This window comes from Mus pahari, chromosome 7, assembly GCF_900095145.1.
Source record: "Mus pahari chromosome 7, PAHARI_EIJ_v1.1, whole genome shotgun sequence".
Classification (NCBI taxonomy): Eukaryota; Metazoa; Chordata; class Mammalia; order Rodentia; family Muridae; genus Mus; species Mus pahari.
This window is the reverse complement of record NC_034596.1, coordinates 1695658-1713377: the sequence shown is the minus strand read 5'-3', so window position 1 is coordinate 1713377 and position 17720 is coordinate 1695658. Positions and strand designations below refer to the sequence as shown.

Here is a 17720-nt window from a genome sequence, read left to right as displayed (position 1 = left end):
TCCTGCCTGGTATGCAGACTCACCTGAGCAGAAATGAGGACCTCAGCTCTTGTTCCTGACTTCCCCTCCAGGCAGTATACCTGCAACACCCTGGTACCCAGAGAGGAGGCCAGGAACCACAGCACTCATCCCAGACCCCACTCTCCCCTTCAGGTCTGGAGAGCAGCAGCAGCACACTGCCCCCTGAAGGGAAACACAAGGTATGGACTCATTCCAGACCTTGCCTCTGGCCTTCTCTGGGCCAGCATTCTGTGAATACTGGTGATGCCCTAACACCCCTGGTAGAGAGGCAGGACTTGGTACCACACACAGCCACAACCCCTGGTCTGGGCCAGAGTGGGAGGACACAGAGTACATGTGGGGAATTGGGGAGAGAGAGCACATGAGTGCATACAAGACAGGGGTTTTAAAGATATAGTTATTCATTTTAGGTGTATGCATACTCTATCTGCATGTACACCTGCATGCCAGAAGAGGGCATGAGATCCCATTACAGATGGTTGGGAGCCAGCATGTGGTTGCTGGGAATCGANCTCAAGACCTCTGAAAGAGCAGCCAGTGCTCTTAATGGCTGAGACATCTCTCCAGCCCACAAGACAGGCTTTTAATGAAAACGCTCCAGCTGGGCTATGGAGAGACACCTCAGGGACTCAGAGGATTTTCTGCCTGTCTTGTTTATGTGTTTCTATTGCTGTGGTGAAACACCATGACCAGGAGCAACTTGGGGAGGGAGGGTTTAATTAGCTTACACGTCCATATTACTGGTCATCCTTGAAAGAAATCAGGGTAGGAATCTGAAGACAGGAGCTGACACAAAGGCCATCGAGGAGTCCTGTTTACTAGCGTGGTCCTCGTGACTTAGTCTGACTGCTTTCTCATAGAACCCAGGGTCACCAGACCAAGGAAATTCCCACCCACAGTGTGCTGAGCCCTCCCACATTGATCACTAATTACAATGCCCTAGAGACTTGTCTACAGTGAATCTTATGGAGATATTTTCTCAGCTGAGGTTCCCTCCTCTCAGATGGCTATGACTGTGTCAAATTGACTTAAAATTAGCCACACACTGCCCTTGCAAAGAGGGCCTGAGTTTAGTTCCTAGCACCCACAGTGGGCAACTCACAACCTGCTGTAACATCAATTCCAAGGAACCTTTTGCCCTACACCAGTACCTGCACTTACAGTTCAAACCCACATAGAGACACACAATTAAACATAATAACCTTTGTAAATAAATAAAAATACTGAGTGTTAATGGCATTGATCCATTTATTTATTTACTTCATTTTTATGAAAGAGCTGTAGTTTATTAGAAGACACTTGACCTAGGCCTTGAGAATGAAGGTTAAGAGAAAGAGAGAGACTCAGGAGAAAGGAACAGGGTCTCATGCAGATGAAGCTGGCCTTGAACTCCTTAGGTAGCTGAAGATGACTTTGAACTTTAGATCTTCCAGCTGCCATAGCCTGACTTCAGTGGTTCCAAGAATACACCACAGCTCCTTGTTTATGAGGATCTGGAGATCCATCCCAGCGCTTAGCATCCTTACAACTGGGCTATGTCCCCAGCCCAGGCTTTCGTCCACATTTGAGGAAGGACAGACCCCTTCCCACTAATCTCCATCGCAAGCCCTACTATGCAGTACGGCTATACTGGGGGTTAAGGATCATAGACTTTGGAGGTTGAGTTCAATTCATAGGAGTGATGGCATCTGACCTTTCACATCCCAGGATTAGAAATGTGCACTTGACCACCCCAACTAAGCCAGTACCGCTGACAAATGCAATGTCAAAGAGTTTATTGTATCAGGGCAACATGTCTGGCATTGTTTCATCTTCACATTCTTAGAGAGCCTGTCCCATGCAGGTGGGACAGTGTGATGCTCTCTTACTATTTAATTTACTATCGTGGACACTGATGGAGCAGGGCTGAAGCAGAATCCAGAGTAAAGCTGCTGTCACTCACCAAAAGCCACAGCCGAAGCCATGAAGCCTAACTCCCATGGGCTGGACCAGTACCAGCTGGAATTAGAAAGCGCATCCGAGGACTGGGGAGAAGCACCTGGCATGTTCTCACGTGTCTGCTGCCTGCATCCTCTAGGAAGCCTACTGGGAGCGGTATGCAGAATCTGCCCTACTGTGTTCATCTCCTGGAGAGCGGATGGAAGCACAGGACTGAGACAGTTTTCAGAGATCCTTCTCCAAAAGCAAGTCACCGGGCTGTGGCTACTCCTGCCTCCAGGTGGCGCTAGGTCAGCGGTGAGAACCAAGCCCATCATGGCCTGAGCCCTTCAGGACCAGCTCTCCAAGAGCCCTGGTGTCTTCCCTGCTGCCTGCAGGAATGTTCGTACAAGATGCTGGGATGCTAGCAATGGCCCCTGCACTGCTGGCTCGGGAACCACACTCCATCCATTGTCTCCCCCCCGCCCCCCTTCTCGTTTACTGGGCCTTTGTATTTTTGTGACTTTTCTTCCTTGCTCCTTGTTCCTCCTCCTCCTTCCTCTTCCTCTTCTCCCTCCTCCTCCTCCTCTCCTCCTTTTTCTGTGGGGAAGAGACTACTAAGCTGTCCTGAAACACACTCTGTAGCCCAAGCTGGCCCCAAAATTGAAGTGATAGTCTCCTTGCTCTTTTCTCTTCCTTCCTGCCTATCTCCCTTCCTTCATTTTTTTAAAGCAGAGCCTCATTCTTAGCCTAGGCTATCCCGAAACTTGAGGTGATCCTGTTTTAGCCTCCCAAGTGTCTCCTCCTCTCTGTCTCTCTCTGCTGCTCAACCCGTGTGTGTGTGTGTGTGTGTGTGTGTGTGTGTGCCTGTGTATACTGGGAATCACACTCACACTCAGGGCCTCACACACTCCAAGCAAACATTGTCACACTGCCCTGTCTCCTCAGCCGGTGACACTGTTCTTCACTGGGTAGCACCTCCACTGAGGATGTGTCTCTGAGGTAGAAGGTCTGAGAGGCTGCAGGTTCACATGACTAGGACTCTGCAGCTCTCCCGAGGACTGGGCACTCACAGAGGAGGAGCCTTTTGAAGACGGTCAGGGCAGCTGACTCTGAGAACATACTTAGGCACACAATCTCTTTCCACGCAGCCACAGTGTGGTTTTAAGATCTTTCTCCCTACACCCTGTCCTTCAAGTCAGCGGATCCTGTCAGGCTTGGCAAAGTCTGAGCAACAACTTTCTCCTTTCCTGACGGGTGAGTTCCTGTAGAGAAAGGATACGTTCACGTGTGCTCAGGTCTTTTGTAGCATCCTTGTGGTAATGTAAATCTAGCCTCAGGCCTGGCCAGATTTAACCCTCTAAGTCTCTGAATGGATGCTTCTGGAAGAAGGCCTGAGACAGAGAACATCATGCTGAAAGCTAAGAGAACTTGTCTCTCATCCTACGGGCATCTCTAAACTGTTTGCTGGATTTGACATTGTACTGTAAACTCAACACTTTGAAGGCTGAAGCTAAAGGACTTCTGCGTGTTCAAGGCCAGCCTGGGCTATGCAACAAGTTTCCGTCCATACAAGACCATACAGCACAATGTTATCACAAACAGAACAAAACAAAACTCAATGGTCACGTTATTTCATCTCCCTACGTTGCAGTTCCCTGCATCTGAAACAAGCAGTTTTGCAGAAGGTTTCCTGGAGCTTCGCTGGCCAACCGGCCTAGGCTCATCAGCAAGCCCAGCTCTCAGCGAGACTCAGTCTAAAAAAGCCTGTGGGGAAGTGACGTGATTATACTTTGGTTAATTTTTTAAAAAATGATGTGGACAGCACCCTGAAGAAAGACATTTGAATACCTCTTGCCTCCTTGCTACACAGGTACACCCACACCCAAACACACACATGCACACACAGAAACAGAAACAGACACACACACATGCACACACAGACACACACATACACATCCAAACACACACATGCACACACAGAAACACACCCACACCCAAATACACATATGCACACACAGAAACAGAAACAGACACAGACATACACACATACACATCCAAACACACACATACACACACCCACACCCAAACACATACATGCAGACACAGACACATACACACACACACACACACACATCCAAATACACACATGCACATACAGAATCAAACACACACATATACACACAGAAATGGACACAGGCACATACACACACATACATACATCCAAACACACACATGCATACACAGAAACAAACATACACAAACACACACATGCACAAACATACACAAACACACACATGCACACAGACAAGCACACACAAACACATACAGAAACAGACACATGCACACACAGAAACAGACACAGATATACAGACACATGCACACACAGAAACAAACACAGACGTACCCAACCACCCAACTACACACATGCACACACACACACACACACACACACACACACACACAGGATCTCTTTTCGTTATGGTTGTTTTGGAGAATAAATAAGATGCTCATATAAAGTGCAGACCACAGTGCAGGACAGAGAGTGAGCTAGGGACATGCTATAAGGATACTAGTCAGGCTGTGGTCCTGCCAATCAAAGAGGGATACAGGCTGGTGGTGGGCGGGGTTAAAGTCCAGACAAGTGAAGTACAGAACCCTGAAGATGGCATCGTTCTCCTGGAAGTGTGAGAGGAAGGCACCAGAGCATGGAAAGGCAGAAGCTGAAATTGGAAACATGTTTGAGGAGTTAAGAGTAGTGCCCTTGTGTGTGCTTCAGAGGAAGGAAGAAAGGCTGTAGTGAGATGCATGCCAACAGTCTCTGGCACAAGGGCCGGAGATCCAGAGCCCCAGACTATGGACTTTAACCCCAAACTCTGTCAGGTGTCAGGGTCAGTCCCTTCCTAACCCATCTTCTTGCCTTCTAAGCATGGGCCACTCCCAGCATGCAGTGCCCCCACCCCTCGGCTGGGATGGGAGGCAGGCGGAGGCTTTTTGCGGGGGCTGTGCTGGGTGGGCAGTTTTCCCAGAGCAAGGAGTGAAGTAGGACTGAGTTGGCGCCAGCTCCTTCAGATACAGACATTGCTGGCTGGATGGCCACCCTGTCAGGGCGAGCTTGAGCCCAAGGCTCCCTTGGGTACTGTGTCCCTGCTCTAGGGCCTACCTCATGATAGCGGCATGTCACAGGAGGCCACAGAGGCACCAGCAATGCCAGGAGAAGGACATGGTCATAATAAGGCCAAGGCACGGTGGCTTCTAGGCACCGACCGTAAGAGGAGCCGCATCAACAAGACAAGACAGGACCTGCGGGACGACACTAGCAACCACAGACTCAGCAGGGCCACCTCTGCCCCTCGAGGGGCCAGAGCTAGGGGAACAGCTCATGGCAGGGTAAGGACACTGAGAGGAGGGAGCTGGGGAAGGCAGGGTTTGGAGGGCAGTGACATGCCACCTCTGAAGGAAGAGCCTCCATCAGTGGAGGCGCAGGACAGCTTAGAGCTTCATCAGAGCGAAGCTCAGAGAGTTGATGGAACTGATTTCTACTGAGGAAACTAGGACCAGAGGAGATCTGTGACTGCCTGATGTCCCTGAGCAGCCGCCAGTGGCAGGCAGCCTGGCACCTAGACTGAGGTTCTTGGTTTGTTTTTATGTATTTTTGTATGTATGTATGTATTTTTGAGCTAGAGCCTCACATAGCCCACGCTGGCCTCAAACTTTTCCTGTACCTTAGAACTTGGAACTTCTGATCTTCTGCCTCCACATTCCAAGAGCTAAGAGTACGTGCTACCACACCCGTTTATCCAGTGATGGATGGGGATCGAACACTGGGCCTCTCATATGCTAGGCAAACATTCTACCAATTTAGCTAAATCTGTAGCCCAGGACTGTGGGTTTTGAATCTTGGTGCAGAGCCCTTCCCTGTTTACCATGGCAATCTCTTACTCTTAGGACCTAGGTGGGTCAAGGGTCAGCCCTAATAGCAAGGGCATGGCTCTATGCTTCCTGTGGCACCCGGGGTACCCTGATAAGCAGGATCCACACTCCCATGGGAGTGGAACAGACGATAATGCAATAATAGAAAGAAACTGAGCCAAGTGTTGCCACCTTCTAGTCCTCTGTCCCAGCCTAGGCCTCCTTCATTTGTATTATGAGACATGGCTTAGACGCAGTGAGGCCCATTAGTGCCAGCAGAGGACATGACACTAATGGGCCCATGGAAGTTAGGGTCAACCGGGTATGGTGGTATGTCCCTACAATCCCAGCACTTAGGAGGGGGAAGCAGTTGGATCCCAAGTTCAAGGTCATCCTGGGCTACACATGGATTTCAGGTCTAGTCTAGGCTACATGAAGCTCTATTCCAACAACAGCAACAATAACAAGAAGCCAGGATTAGGTGGGAATCTGGGTCGGATGCACTCATGGGTCCTCTCTGCAGAATGAGGCCAGCCCAGAGAATGCTGCACGGGAACGCACTCGGGTGAAGACGCTTCGTCAGGCCTTTCTGGCCCTGCAGGCTGCTCTGCCTGCCGTGCCACCCGACACCAAGCTTTCCAAGTTGGATGTGCTTGTGCTGGCCACAAGCTACATCGCCCACCTCACCCAGACCCTCGGCCATGAGCTGCCTGGCCCTGCCTGGCCTCCCTTCCTGCGAGGACTCCGTTACTTGCACCCGCTAAAGGTAGGTCACTGACCTAGGAACTCAGTCAGGAACCTTGGGAGGAGAATGGGAATTGGGGTCATTTTCTTGTGGCTCTCTCAGGAGGAGGACGGAGGCTGGCTCTTGGGGTGGAGCAGTGACTGGGAGCAGTTGCACTGGGAATGTGCTTGCTGCGGGAGGAGGAAAAGACTGAGAAGAGAAAGAAACCGAGCCAAGTGTTGCCACCTTCTAGTCCTCTATCCCAGCCTAGGCCTCCTTCATTTGTATTATGAGGCATGGCTTAGACGCAGGAGAAGAGAGGAGTGCAGGGCCATGGGTGTGGGGAAGAAGGAGTGGAGAAAACCCGAGTCCCTCCAGAGTTCCAGGGCTCTGGGAGGGCGGACACGGAAGACTGCCACATGCTTTCCACGAGGACCTAGGTGGGTGTCTGGCTGTGTGGGTGTCATGCTGGATACCGTGGAGGAGCTGAGAACAAGTGGGGGCCCCCGGGTAGCTCGGTCAGCTCTGGGGCCAAAGGGAGGAGAGGGCAGGGGGATAGAGGACGCTGGGTGGTTCCCACACCTCGAGAATCCTTGGTCTGGTCCGTGGCTGGAGCACAGGAAGGCCTTCTGGCAGGAGGTTAGATGTGGCTCATTAGGAGAAAGCCCATCCCATTGTTCAAGCGCAGCAGGCCTTGATGAGCAGAGACAGTCTATGGTTTTAGAGCTTTATTGTAGAAAGGCAGGGGGGAAGAGAGAAGGTAGAAAGAGAGAGGCTGGCCATGATCATGTGGAGAGAAGGGGAAAGGGAGAGAGAGAGAAGGAGGACTAGAGAGTGAGAAAGGTGGCTTAAAGAGAGCAAGGAGGGGCCAAGCAGCCCCTCTTATAGTGGGCTGGGCTATCAGGTAACTGTAGGGAGGAGCATACCTGGCTACAGTCAGGTAACTGTGGGGGTGGAGTCTAGCCAGAATGCCAGAAGCTTGGGGCATTGTCTGCTTGACTGTTAGTCACAGAATTATGGAGTTGGGGGCTCTGTGGTGTCAGGCACCTGTCTCTGGGAACGTGGCTTGCTTTTCTGTCCCTTGTAGAGTTCTCTACTGGGTCACTGAAATGAGCCCCATTCAACCAAAATAGGTTACCTATCTAGCACAGTCCCACAGGCCCAGAACCCAGAGTCATCTGCCCCCTAACAGCTTCACCACATTGTGTAGCGTCTGCCTTACTTGTCTCTGGACTACAGTTATGGCAGAGGTCCGCTCTCTGGGAGAGCAGCCGCTAAGCCCATTAGTGCAGAAGCCATCGGTCAGGATAGAAGAGCTTCCAGCACGCACCATGCCAAACTTTTACCTGGTTTTCTGGAACCTCAGCTTGAGAATGTGCAAGACAGAACAAGCAAGGAGTCAGCCATCTCTTTTGGAGTACAAAATGAATGAAGAAAGGATAATTAACAATAATCATGGATGAAAGGAAAGTCAACAGTAATCACTCAGTAGTAACAGCCGTTGTGATTGGACGCTAAGGACAAGCCAGAGGCGGAGCTGAGCACGTTAGAGTATTCTTGCCTCTTGACTGCAAGAGCCAAAGGAAGATTACCAGTGAGGAGATGGGACGCTGGGGAGGACAAGTGGCCGGATGCAGTTTGAGCCTGGGCTTCTGACTGCAGACCCCTGCCTCTCAGCTCCCCTGCCCTCAGCAAGTGGCTCCCTCACAGGGACTTGTGTAAAGAGTATGCTGTGGGCCAGGTGGACCATACAGGAAACCAAGGCAGAGGGATTGCCAATTCCAAGTGGCTCTAGCAATTTAGCAAGACTGTATTAATATGAAAAAAAAAAAAAAAGCCATATGGGAAGCACTCAGGAGGCAGAGTCAGGCAGATCTCAGTGAGTTCAAGGCCAGCCCTGTCTACAAAGGGAGTTACAGAATAGCTAGGGATACACAGAGACACAACAACAAACCAAATAAACAAAAATAAGTAAACACAAAGGATTGGGCTGTGTTATAAAGGGAAGGAGACCTTGCCTTCTAAAGGGGTAACTTTTTTTTTCAAAGGCAAGATGTCACATGTTCCAAGCTGGCCTCAGACTCATGTGTAGCTTATGACGACCTTGACCCTCTGTCCCTCCCTTCTTCACCTTCCAGAATTCAGGCCTGCCTGCCACACTTGGTTAACCCTGTGCTGGGGATTGGACCCAGGGCTTTGTGCCTTCTGGTCAGCACCCACCAGTCCAGCCGCTTCTCTAGCCCTCAACCTGATTTTTGTGATGGATACTTTTCATTGTCTCTTTCTCTTACATATTGTTCTCTTGAAAAAAAATATTTTCCCCTAGAGAATATAGATGAAATGCAAACCTCTGAGATTAAATGGGGTAGGTCTAAAATGCTAAAGCTAGCCCTGGGCACAGGGCCATGGGTAAGAGAGCAAGGTCCTTATCTGTAAAATGGGGATCAATGTAAAATGAAGCCCTTGCGAACAGTAGATGAACAATAAATATATTGTTGAGAGGGCAGAGGAGAGGAGGGGAGGGGAGCTGAGCCCCAAGTGGGTAGGGAATGACAGAGAGGAAGATGAATTCTGAGCACAGTTATCCTTGTAGTTTTTCATCTATCTGTCTGTCTATCTCTATTTTTTTATCCATTAGTCCATCCATTTCCTTTCCTTCCTTCCTTCTTTCATTTCTTTCTTCCTTTCTTTCTATTTGAGACAAGGTTTCTCTGTGTGGGTTTCTCTCTGTGTGTAGCCCTGGCCGTCCTGGAACTAGACCTGTAGACCAGACTGGTTTCAAACTCACATAGCTTTGCCTGCCTCTGCCTTGCTGAGTGTTGGGATTAAAGGTGTGCATGTGCCACTGCCACTACCTGGCTATTCTTGCATTTTCCAAGACCACCCTTGCTTCTGGTGGGAAGAACTTGAACTCCTGGCAGGCTGTGAGCTGAAGAACCCCATCCTGCCCCTTCTCCATCTCTCACACTCCCTCACCCAGGGCACCTGTGTACCTCCCCCACACGCCAAACAAGTTGTGCTCTTCTTAAAGCCTTCTCTGCCTCTAGTGGGCTCTGCCTATGGCTCTGTCTGGCAGTTGGAAGATCATTTAAGATTGTGATATTTGGGGACATGTCAAGCACGGGACACCAGGGAAGGCCAGCCTTAAGGTCTTAATGGTTCTTTCTGGTCTACACAGGACCACAACAGGTGTGTTAATCATCTCCCCCTTCTATCTTTTCAGAAGTGGCCCATGCGATCTCGTCTCTATGCAGGAGGTTTGGGATGCTCTGGCCTCCATTCTACCACAGCTATTCCTACCAGCCAAAGATGCAGGGATGCAGAGCTGGGGTCTCAAGACTCTGTAGCTGCAGACAGACTCCTCACCTCTCCAGTCTCTCCAGCTCTTGGTAACAAATGACCACCATGATCATCCTATTCTCTTAGACGGTGACTCTGCTTAAAGACCTGGATTTTCTGCCTGCGCTACTTGTCTTCCCCTTGACTCCCAGCCTTTGGATTTGTCGAAGGCTCAAGCTTCAAGTTCAGGCTTGGCTTCTGGCAGGCAGAAGAAGCAGTAATGACATCAGTGATAAAGAGTTCCCAGGAAACCCAGGATGGAGTTCATTCACCGTTGGCTCTTCTATGATAGCGACAGGAAGTGAAAGAGAAACCGAGTTTGACATGATTCAGTCAAGTTAGGGAATCACATTCCCCTCCCCTAGGGCTCTTCAAGACAAGAAGGCAGGAAGACAGAAGTTGCTCTGCCAATCTAGTGTGGGGTTAGGTCAGCAGTAGTCCCTGGTGCTCACAGGCATACCAGGGTGCCTGAGGGCTTTTGGTAGCAGTAAGTATGAACACATCTGGGGTCAGGTCACAAAACCAGAGAGGAAGCTAAGAATGGAGTATGATTTCTTTTTGAAATTTCACTACGAGAGGTTTATCCAACATAGAGTTTAGAGTCCTCCTCTCTGGAACATGATCTCTTCAGTGGTCGCTTGTCACCGCCTTCCTGCACCAGGGCCCTGCTGCCTTTCACATATCAGCAGATGAAGCCCCCAGACGTACATGGCTTACAATCCAGGGAAATTTAGTTAGTCCAAGCTATCTAGGGCCAGATCATTTTATCCCACAAGCAGCTCTGCCTTTGTTCAAAGAGGCAGCCACTCACAGCCCCCCTGCCTGTAAAGGACAGCAATACTCCTGGCTTTATCTCCTTGAGTGGCCCAAGACAAAGCAGGCGCATCACTCTCCTGGGGTGATAAGCAGTATCCGCTCTCTCTGGTATGTTAGAAACCTCACCTCAAAGTAATATAAGACAAGGTGGGGCCGGCCATGGTGGCACACGCCTTTAATCCCAGCACTTGGGAGGCAGAGGCAGGAGGATTTTTTAGTTCAAGGCCAGCCTGGTCTACAAAGTGAGTTCCAGGACAGCCAGGGCTACACAGAGAAACCCTGTCTCGAAACAACAACAACAACAACAAAAAAAAAAGACAAGGTGGGCTTCAGCATGATTCCTGTACCATCAGCGATGGGGGCTTCATTGATTTTTGTATAATATGTGCATTTCTAAATTGACCTCCCAGGGCCAACTTCTCTCCACAAGCATTGACATCCCAGGTTTGCACCAAAACCTGGTACAAGGTGCCAAAAGTTTTCTAGAGCTTTGGTGGCATTTGTCCTTGACCCTGAAGAAATAACTGGAGACCAAGCATACACTGAGGTGGGCTTTGCAAGTCAGGTATAGTTTCAGGTTAACCCCTGGGGTCTAAACATAGCAGGAACATCCTGCCTCTCAAATATCAGCAAGGAGGCCAACTCGAGTCCCAGCAGGGTGCTCATGAGTTGAGTGGAGGCTCTAACAGGCTGGGAGGGACTGGGCCTGCTCCTCCATAGGGATGACCCCCTAAGGCATCCAGGAAAGGGGGATTGATGGGGTGACTCAGCAAGCTGGGGTGGAAACAGAAGACAGAACGTCCCAGCCTCAGCAGCATGGGCTGTGGGAGAGCAGCTGGGCTGTGGCTGGGAGCCATGGCAGACAGCCTCAGCCAAGGCCAAACCCATAAATCTGCCTGGCCCCACATTTCTCCTAGGGGACCCTGAGAACTTGTACAGAGCTAATCCAGCAGCTGGACGGGGCTTGGGGGGGGGGGGCAGCGACCAGGTGTGGGAAAGCAGATTTATCACAAGACCATAAAAGCCCAGCCTGGGTGTTGTATCTCTGGTTGAGTTGGGGGGTGGTAAAAAGGAGCGGGCATGATTTCTTCCCAGTCAGTGGCATGCGATCTGTGTCTGGGCAGGCTGGGGACTGGCTTTGGGTACCGCTGGGAATCAGTTCATAGCTTAAAGCATCTCCCCGCAACTAAGGAGACTTTGATCTGGAGCTTGAAGTGTCCACCCTGTCCAGACTCAAGCCTTTGCCTCCTTCCACAAACCCTAAAGGGCTGACCACATAACACCACCCCGGTGGAGAATCTGAGGAGGGAAAGGAGGGTGAAGTTGGCAGAGGGTCGGGTAAAGAAAAAGTCCCACCAGGAAGAGTTTGTTTTGTTTTTGTTGTGATATGATTTTGTTTTCTTGACGTGGCTCACTGTGTGGCCCAGGCTGGCTTTGAACTTGAAACCCTTCTTCCTCAGCAAGGATTATGGGTTCACAGGCCTATACCACTCTGCCCAATTAGTACAAATTTGGAAGTCTGTTCCCAGAGAATCTGTTTTTCCCATTGACTAGGACAGTCACCCGGTCCCGTCATCCTGAGGAGGCAGAGAGGAGGGGACCAAAGGTACACCCAGGGCATGACTGGGACCTCACCCTCCCTGACCAGCAAGAGGCTTCCCTTGAGAAACACCTTGTTGGAGACTGGGGTCTCTAAGCCAAGCTGAACCAGGAATGAACCCCTTTGTTTCCCCAGCAGAGGAAGAAGAGCACCTGCTGACTGGGAGTTCTGTGGTCACCTGTGGTGGGGCCACAGTGGATAAGAGCGGTTGGAGGGAGTAGAAGGGGCTGAAATCTGTCCCCACCAATAGCTATTGTTCCCGAGGCACAAGCATGATAAGGAAGAGTATGCAAAAGTTAAGGAGCACAGCCAGCCAGTGGTGTGTGTGTGACCTGGTCCTGGAGTCAGAGGGGTGGCCCCTGTGACCCTAGTCCAGTTTTCTTCCCATCCCTCTCAGGGTGAGGTGCAGGTAGAGTGGAGTGGGAGATTTCCCTGATGCCTCCCTCCAGTGGCTAACCTTGGCTGTCAACTTCTTTGGACTGAGAGATGAAGAGGGGTTAGTAAAGTGGGGCTCTGGCTTGGCTTGGGAAGACTTTCACCTCCTGAATGGCTTAGCCCATGGATGGAGAAGCTGGGCATGGTGGTGCACGCCTTTAATCCTAGCACTCAGGAGACAGAGGCAGGAGGATCTTTGTGAGTTGGAGACCAGCCAGGCCTACCAGTGAGACACTATCAAAAACAAAATTAGACTAATGGGTGGTGGTGGAATTGTGGACAGGCTGGGGCTGTGTGTTTGGGGCCGTGTATTGTCCCCTGACATGACATGACATGACAAGGCATGACATGGCATGAGAAAAAGAGTCGTCCTTTCCACATACTCCTGATACCATGATGTTCTGCACAAAACCATGACACCAAGAAGCCATGGACCGTCTCTGAGACTTTGGATCAAACACTTGACATTGTTTCTATCCAGAATTTGGTCACAGCAATGTGGACTCTAACAAAGAGTAAGAAGATCAAGATGTTTTCTAAGAAATAATCCCTTTTTCTCCTGGGAAGATCTTGGCTAGGCTGAATTAGATAAAATCAGCCTTTCCCTTTTGTAATACTAGCCCTGGAAGCTTATTCAGTTCTAGATCAAGGGTGGGCAAACCAGGGCCAGTGGAGCAAATCCAGCCTTTACTTGTTTGTATGAATAAAGTTTTATTGGGAGAGCCCTGTACTTGCTGACATTATTACCTTTGCTTTTCTCACATGGAGGGATCAGAACTGAGACAGATGCTGAAAGTCCTAGATGTTGGTTATCTAGATGGCCTAGAACAGTTCTGATCCCTACTCTGCCCAAACATAATTAAAAAAACAGCTGGGAATCCTGGGTAATCTAAATGGCCAAAACTATTTTCATAAGATAAGAATTCAAAATGCCATAGACCCCATTTCTCTCTTCCCTCCCATCTGTTTCTTCTCTTCCTTTATTTATATCTTTTACATTTGTGCTTGTGCATGCCATGGCACACACCTGGAGGTCAGAGGTCAACTTGTGAGAGTTAGTTCTCCTTCCACCAGATTGGCTCCAGAGATTGAACTCAGGCGAGCTTGATGACAAGAGTCTTTACCCCCTGTGCCAGCTCACCAGCTAGCTTCTTTATTGTTGTTGAAACAGACATTCCCTGACTAACCTCTTGAGGTTTTTGAGTTCAGCAGAGGCCTTGGCCTTATCTATTAGCACATATAGCTAAAGTTATTCTTAAAATTAATGGTGTGTGTGTGTCTGTGTGTGTGTCTGTGTGTGTCTGTGTGTCTGTGTGTCTGTCTGCCTGTCTGTCTGTCTCTGTGTGTGTGTGTGCGTGTGTGTGCGCGTGCGTGCGTGCGTGTGTGTGTGTGTNCCTGTCTGTCTGTCTCTGTGTGTGTGTGTGCGTGTGTGTGCGCGTGCGTGCGTGCGTGTGTGTGTGTGTCTGTGTGTGTGTCTGTGTGTGTCTGTGTGTCTGTCTGCCTGTCTGTCTGTCTCTGTGTGTGTGTGTGCATGCGTGTGTGTGTGTGTGTGTCTGTGTGTGTCTGTGTGTGTCTGTGTGTCTGTCTGCCTGTCTGTCTGTCTCTCTGTGTGTGTGTGCGTGCATGTGTGTGTGTGTGTGTGTGTGTGTGTGTGTGTGTGTGTGAAGCTCACCAAACAGGCTATACCGGCTGCCCCCCAAGTTCCTAGGGTCTCCCTCTCTAGCACTGGCTTTACAGGTATGTACTACCACACAGTTGGCCTTTATTACATGGGTTCTGGGGTGTTGAACTCAGGTCTTTACACTTGTAATGCAAGTGCTTTACAGGGTGTGCTAACTCTTTAGCTCTCTCTCTCTTTCTTTTTATGTTTTTCTAAGATGGAAGTCTCAAGTACCCAGGCTGGCCTTCAAATCACTATGTAGCTAAAGATTGCCTTAAACTCTGGATCTTCCTCCTTACACCGTCTTCTTTGTCACCGTGCTCAGGTTAATTCATGTTTTCAATTTTTTACATCTGTGTGAATGTTTCTCAGGGTGGTGTAGGTGTGCATATTAGTGTGTATATGAGCATGCACATGAGAGTGTGACCACATATTACCAACATGCATGTGAAGGCAAGACATTGATATCAGGTGTCTCAGTTATTCTGCATCTTATTTATTACATTTTAAATTTTATGTGTTTTCTCCCATGTGTATCTGTGCAACCTGTGTATACAGTGTCTGCAATGGTCAGCAGTCAGAGCAGCACATGTGTGTGTAGTCTCTACAGAGGTCAGAGGTCAGAGCAGCACATGTGTGTACAGTGTCTGCAGAGGTCAGAGCAGCACATGTGTGTACAGTGTCTGCAGAGGTCAGAGCAGCACATGTGTGTGTAGTCTCTACAGAGGTCAGAGGTCAGAGCAGCACATGTGTGTACGTGTTTGCAGAGGTCAGAGCAGCCACATGTGTGTACGTGTCTGCAGAGGTCAGAGCAGCACATGTGTGTATGTGTCTGTAGAGGTCAGAGCAGCACGTGTGTGTACAGTGTCTGCAGAGGTCAGAGCAGCACGTGTGTGTACAGTGTCTGCAGAGGTCAGAGCAGCATTGGGTCTTTTGTAACTGGAGTTACAGACTGTTGTGAGCTTCCATGTGGGTGCTGGGAATCGAACCCAGCTCCTTTGGAAGAACAGTACTCTTAACTGCTGAGCTCCAGGAGACAAAGCCACTCATTGAACCTGAAGTTCAACAATTTGCCTATCCTGGCTGACTAGCAAGGGCTTTAGGCATCCACAGTTCCAGAAGAGCTCTGGCAGGGCTGCACCCCAGTGTATGAGCCTCGGTTGTCTCCTGCATCATCTCTGCTATACTGCTCTATCCCATTGGGGCATGCACCAACCATGAGAGACTCTACCTGAGTCTCTGCCAGGAGGGAGCCAGCCAGGCCTGCCTGGAGCAAGAAGCAAGGTGAGCACAGATGAATGGAACGCTGTCTCAAGGGAAGAGGAAAATTAATGGAGTGGTAGAGCCCGTATGGAGCATGCACGAAGCCCTAGCTTTATCCCCAGCATCAAGAAAAAGAAAACAGTGCATCATTCAAATTTTCTAAGCAATACAAAAATTACATAGCAAAACCCAGTGGTGGTGATGCATGCTGTATACTATAATCCTAGCACCCCTTCAGGAGACACACAACCAGCTGTAACTCCAGCTCCAAGAGATCCATCCAATTCCCTATGGCTTCCATGGGCACACACTGGCGCGCGCGCACACACACACACACACACACACACACCAAGAATTTTAAGAGTAACTTTAGCTAGATATGGTAAAAGACTGAGGCCAAAGCACTTCACTGAGTTTGAGACTTACACATGCCCGCTAATGTATGCACAAACATTTAAGGACCAAGGGCTGGAGATGTAGCTCACGTGATGTCCTGGGTTAAATCCACAACACTGCAAGGCCCAAAACTGTACATATGAGAGGGGGTGGGGCTAAGAGAGGCAGGGCCAGCTCTGGCCTCCACATCTGCACCATTCTACCTCTTGACAGCTTCAATGCTCCCTCTGACAAAGGCCAAAATGGTCGGTAAGCCCCTAAATCCAAGTGTGGCGACTCAGGACTGCACTTCTTCCTGAAGACGGAATTAAAACTTCCCACAGAGACAGACTGGCTTGAGGGCTTCCTCAGCTCCCTCAAGGTTGAGACTTGCTGCTCTCTTGAGGGTCTGGGTTCAGTTGGTAGAAGCCATGTATGGTGCACGACCATTTCTAACTCCAAGTCCAGAGGCATTGGTGTCCTCTTCTGACCTTCACAGGCAACCAGGCACTCATACAATACACAGGATGTGCTTGAAACACTTATGTACATAAAAGAAACCAACCTAAAACTTTAAAAACACCCATTCACATAAAGAAGGAAAACACAGAATAAATGGACTAGAAACTTAATCAAATAAATACTTAATAAAAAAATTTTCCAGTGGCAAATAATGCTTAATTTTGGCTAAGAGTGGTGGTGAACGCCTGCCAGCTCAGCACTTGGGAGAATAAGGAGTTCAAGGTCATCCTTAACTACAGATTGAGTTTGAGGCCAGCCTGGGCTACTTGAGACTGTGTCTCACAAATATAAGACAGTTCATTAGGCATGGTGCTGCCTTTAATCCCAGCACTAGAGAGGCAGAAGCAGACAAATCTTTCTGAGAGAGATAAATAATCTTAATTTTATTAGCATCTAGAAAAATGGAGATAGAAATCACCAGATAACAGAACATACCCACCAGAATTGCTAATATCTGTGTCTTGATTAGGGTTGCCATTGCTGTGATGAGACACCATGACCAAAAGCAACTTGGGAAGGAAAGGGTTTATTTCACTCACAGTTCCATAGAACAAGTTGTATTAGTCAGGGTTCTCTTTTCTTTTTTTAAATTTAAGATTATACATACACACACACACACACACACACACACACACACACATATATATATATATATATATATATATATATATATATATATATATATATAGTAACTGTATTTGTACAAACAAGAAGGGGCATCAGATCACATTACAGATGGTTGTGAGCCACCATGTGTTAGCTGGGAATTGAACTCAGGACCTCTGGAAGAGCAGTCAGTGCTCTTAACTGTTGAGCCATCTCTCCAGCCCCTAGTCAGGGTTCTCTAGAGTCACAGAACTTATGCAATTTATATATTAAGGGAATTTATTGTTATGACTTACTTACAGTCTGTATGTAGTCCAACTAACCCAATAATGGGCAGCTGTGGATGGGAAGTTGCTCAGCCCCTCAGGGCTAGTTGTTTCATTTGGTCTTCTGTAGAAGTAGGACGCAACAGATGTGCTGGCGAGTACGTGTGAAGAGTTGAAGAAGAGTGAGTCTTCCTTCTTCCGATGTATTTATGTAGGCTTCCAGAAGAAGGTGTGGCCCGGATTAAGGTGTGCCACCACGCCTGG

The 17720-nt window shown here is 49.1% G+C and overlaps 1 protein-coding gene across 1 annotated transcript; it reads left to right on the top strand.

The window, feature by feature from the left end:
* The first annotated feature begins 5052 nt into the window (after positions 1-5052).
* Positions 5053-10176, top strand: Tcf23 (transcription factor 23). The gene is made up of 3 exons (XM_021202753.1): positions 5053-5328; positions 6374-6616; positions 9798-10176. Exons 1-3 carry the CDS (start codon positions 5116-5118, stop codon positions 9972-9974), a joined length of 633 nt encoding a protein of 210 aa, XP_021058412.1. The 5' UTR covers positions 5053-5115; the 3' UTR covers positions 9975-10176.
* The last annotated feature ends 7544 nt before the right edge of the window (positions 10177-17720 follow it).

Excerpts from the sequence above, each read along its gene's own strand:
- Tcf23 (XM_021202753.1), top strand. The coding sequence starts at position 5,116 with ATGTCACAGGAGGCCACAGAGGCACCAGCAATGCCAGGAGAAGGACAT. Across the intron at positions 5,329-6,373 it reads GGGGAACAGCTCATGGCAGG|AATGAGGCCAGCCCAGAGAA; the intron begins GTAAGGACACTG and ends TCCTCTCTGCAG. Across the intron at positions 6,617-9,797 it reads GTTACTTGCACCCGCTAAAG|AAGTGGCCCATGCGATCTCG; the intron begins GTAGGTCACTGA and ends CTATCTTTTCAG.